Source organism: Perca flavescens, chromosome 21, assembly GCF_004354835.1.
Source record: "Perca flavescens isolate YP-PL-M2 chromosome 21, PFLA_1.0, whole genome shotgun sequence".
NCBI classification, from domain to species: Eukaryota; Metazoa; Chordata; class Actinopteri; order Perciformes; family Percidae; genus Perca; species Perca flavescens.
The window spans coordinates 2,209,699-2,214,698 of record NC_041351.1 but is presented as its reverse complement, the minus strand read 5'-3'; the positions used below and the strand labels follow the sequence as shown (position 1 = coordinate 2,214,698).

Here is a 5,000-nt window from a genome sequence, read left to right as displayed (position 1 = left end):
GTCATGTGTTTACCACCTGGGTGAGGTCATGTGTTTACCACCTGGGTGAGGTCATGTGTTTACCACCTGGGTGAGGTCATGTGTTTACCACCTGGGTGAGGTCATGTGTTTACCACCTGGGTGAGGTCATGTGTTTACCACCTGGGTGAGGTCATGTGTTTACCACCTGGGTGAGGTCATGCGTTTACCACCTGGGTGAGGTCATGCGTTTACCACCTGGGTGAGGTCATGCGTTTACCACCTGGGTGAGGTCATGCGTTTACCACCTGGGTGAGGTCATGCGTTTACCACCTGGGTGAGGTCATGCGTTTACCACCTGGGTGAGGTCATGCGTTTACCACCTGGGTGAGGTCATGCGTTTACCACCTGGGTGAGGTCATGCGTTTACCACCTGGGTGAGGTCATGCGTTTACCACCTGGGTGAGGTCATGCGTTTACCACCTGGGTGAGGTCATGCGTTTACCACCTGGGTGAGGTCATGCGTTTACCACCTGGGTGAGGTCATGCGTTTACCACCTGGGTGAGGTCATGCGTTTACCACCTGGGTGAGGTCATGCGTTTACCTGGGTGAGGTCATGCGTTTACCTGGGTGAGGTCATGCGTTTACCTGGGTGAGGTCATGCGTTTACCTGGGTGAGGTCATGCGTTCACCTGGGTGAGGTCATGCGTTCACCTGGGTGAGGTCATGCGTTCACCTGGGTGAGGTCATGCTTTTACCTGGATGAGGTCATGTGTTTACTACCTGGTGAGGTCATGTGTTTACTACCTGGTGAGGTCATGTGTTTACTACCTGGTGAGGTCATGTGTTTACCTGGATGATGTCATGTGTTTACTACCCGGTGAGGTCATGTGTTTACCTGGATGAGAGCAGGAATGACCATCTGCACGGTGCGGTCGATGACCCGGAAGCTGTAGGCGTCGTCCAGACGCATGATGTTGGCGCCCATGAAGGTGAAGATCGGCATGATGTTGTGAAGAACTTTCTCCTGGAGGAAAGATATATTACATCACACATTAGACACACAATATATCACACATTACATCACACATTAGACACACAATATATCACACATTACATCGCACAATATATCACACATTACATCACACAATATATCACACATTACATCACACATTAGACACACAACATATCACATATTACATCACACATTAGACACACAACATATCACACATTACATCACACATTAGACACACAACATATCACACATTACATCACACATTAGACACACAACATATCACACATTACATCACACATTAGACACACAATATATCACACATTACATCACACATTAGACACACAACATATCACACATTACATCACACAACATATCACACATTACATCACACAATATATCACACATTACATCACACATTAGACACACAACATATCACATATTACATCACACAGACACACAATATATCACACATTACATCACACATTAGACACACAATATATCACACATTACATCGCACATTAGACACACAATATATCACACATTACATCGCACAATATATCACACATTACATCACACAATATATCACACATTACATTACACATTAGACACACAACATATCACACAATATATCACACATTAGACACACAATATATCACACATTACATCACACAATATATCACACATTACATCACACAATATATCACACATTACATCACACAATATATCACACATTACATCACACAATATATCACACATTACATCACACAATATATCACACATTACCTCACAATATATCACATTACATCACACAATATATCACATTTACATCACACATTAGACACACAATATATCATATATTACATCACACAGACACACAATATATCACATTACATCACACATTAGACACAATAATATATCACATTATTACATCGCATAATATATCACACATTACATCACACAATATATCACACATTACATTACACATTAGACACAACATATCACACATTACATCACACATTAGACACACAATATATCACACATTACATCACACAATATATCACACATTACATCACACAATATATCACACATTACATCACACAATATATCACACATTACATCACACAATATATCACACATTACATCACACATTAGACACACAACATATCACATATTACATCACACAGACACACAATATATCACACATTACATCACACATTAGACACACAATATATCACACATTACATCGCACAATATATCACACATTACATCGCACAATATATCACACATTACATCACACAATATATCACACATTACATTACACATTAGACACACAACATATCACACATTACATCACACATTAGACACACAATATATCACACATTACATCACACAATATATCACACATTACATCACACAATATATCACACATTACATCACACAATATATCACACATTACATCACACAATATATCACACATTACATCACACAATATATCACACATTACATCACACATTAGACACACAATATATCACACATTAGACACACAATATATCACACATTACATCACACATTAGACACACAATATATCACACATTAGACACACAATATATCACACATTACATCACACATTAGACACACAATATATCACACATTACATCACACATTAGACACACAATATATCACACATTACATCACACATTAGACACACAATATATCACACATTACATCACACATTAGACACACAATATATCACACACATTATCACACATAATCACACATATCACACAAACATTATCACACACATCACACACACATTATCACACATAATCACACATTATCACACACACATTATCACACACACATTATCACACATATCACACATTATCACACACACATTATCACACATATCACACATTATCACACACATAGTACCTGTGAGGCAGCAGCAGCAGTAATAATATATATAATAATATAATGTTGTGGACAGTGTTGCTAATGTAGCAACGTTCTCCAAAGGTTAAGAAAAGCTGTATGTGAGCCACACACACACACACACACACACACACACACACACACACACACACACACACACTAATAAGAAACGCTGTATGTGAGCCACTCACGGGGAAGATGGCGGCAGCGGCGCCGAGCAGCAGCAGAGCGTGGTGATGCGTCTGAGGCATGTCTGACGCTCGGATGACCTGAACCACCAGCTCCACGCTGAACTTCTCCTCGTCCAGCACGTCTGCCGACCAATCAGAGAGCAGAGAGTCGCACATGCTCAGATTTAAACGGTTTCCGGCATAACGTGTCATAGTGAAATTTGTGTAAACCAAAAAATAAACTTTTATCTTTAGATACAATAACAGAAGATGGAAATCATTTCAATCATTTCGTTTTAGCTTAAAACGCCATTCAAGCGACAGCCTTTATTGTGTTTGATGCCAACGTTAGCTCAAAACGCCATTCAAGTGACAGCCTTTGTTGTGTATGATGCTAACGTTAGCTCAAAACGCCATTCAAGTGACAGCCTTTGTTGTGTTTGATGCTAACGTTAGCTTAAAACGCCATTCAAGTGATAGCCGTTGTTGTGTATGATGCTAACGTTAGCTCAAAACGCCATTCAAGTGACAGCCTTTGTTGTGTTTGATTGCTAACGTTAGCTCAAAAACGCCATTCAAGTGACAGCCTTTGTTGTGTTTGATGCTAACGTTAGCTCAAAACGCCATTCAAGTGACAGCCTTTGTTGTGTTTGATGCTAACGTTAGCTTAAAACGCCATTCAAGTGATAGCCTTTGTTGTGTTTGATGCTAACGTTAGCTCAAAATGCCATTCAAGTGACAGCTTTTGTTGTGTTTGATGCTAACGTTAGCTCAAAACGCCATTCAAGTGACAGCCTTTGTTGTGTTTGATGCTAACGTTAGCTTAAAACGCCATTCAAGTGACAGCCTTTGTTGTGTTTGATTGCTAACGTTAGCTTAAAACGCCATTCAAGTGATAGCCTTTGTTGTGTATGATGCTAACGTTAGCTCAAAACGCCATTCAAGTGACAGCCTTTGTTGTGTTTGATGCTAACGTTAGCTCAAAACGCCATTCAAGTGACAGCCTTTGTTGTGTTTGATTGCTAACGTGAGCTCAAAACGCCATTCAAGTGACAGCCTTTGTTGTGTTTGATGCTAACGTTAGCTCAAAACGCCATTCAAGTGACAGCCTTTGTTGTGTTTGATGCTAACGTTAGCTTAAAACGCCATTCAAGTGATAGCCTTTGTTGTGTTTGATGCTAACGTTAGCTCAAAATGCCATTCAAGTGACAGCCTTTGTTGTGTTTGATGCTAACGTTAGCTCAAAACGCCATTCAAGTGACAGCCTTTGTTGTGTTTGATGCTAACGTTAGCTTAAAACGCCATTCAAGTGACAGCCTTTGTTGTGTTTGATTGCTAACGTTAGCTTAAAACGCCATTCAAGTGATAGCCTTTGTTGTGTATGATGCTAACGTTAGCTCAAACGCCATTCAAGTGACAGCCTTTGTTGTGTTTGATGCTAACGTTAGCTCAAAACGCCATTCAAGTGACAGCCTTTGTTGTGTTTGATTGCTAACGTTAGCTCAAAACGCTATTCAAGTGACAGCCTTTGTTGTGTATGATGCTAACGTTAGCTCAAAACGCCATTCAAGTGACAGCCTTTGTTGTGTTTGATGCTAACGTTAGCTCAAAACGCCATTCAAGTGACAGCCTTTGTTGTGTTTGATTGCTAACGTTAGCTCAAAACGCTATTCAAGTGACAGCCTTTGTTGTGTATGATGCTAACGTTAGCTCAAAACGCCATTCAAGTGACAGCCTTTGTTGTGTTTGATGCTAACGTTAGCTCAAAATGCCATTCAAGTGACAGCCTTTGTTGTGATTGATTGCTAACGTTAGCTCAAAACGCTATTCAAGTGACAGCCTTTGTTGTGTATGATGCTAACGTTAGCTCAAAACGCCATTCAAGTGACAGCCTTTGTTGTGTATGATGCTAACGTTAGCTCAA

At 40.2% G+C, this 5,000-nt stretch overlaps 1 protein-coding gene across 1 annotated transcript in view; it reads right to left on the bottom strand.

The window, feature by feature from the left end:
* Positions 1–5,000, bottom strand: part of heatr1 (HEAT repeat containing 1) — a 32,518-nt gene that overhangs the window by 20,994 nt on the left and 6,524 nt on the right. Inside the window, exons 4-5 of the mRNA XM_028568510.1 lie at positions 3,098–3,219; positions 858–986 (exon numbers count right to left, since the gene is read on the bottom strand). Of these exons, the coding sequence (XP_028424311.1) occupies positions 858–986; positions 3,098–3,219 (251 nt within the window). The remainder of the gene's footprint in view (positions 1–857; positions 987–3,097; positions 3,220–5,000) is intronic.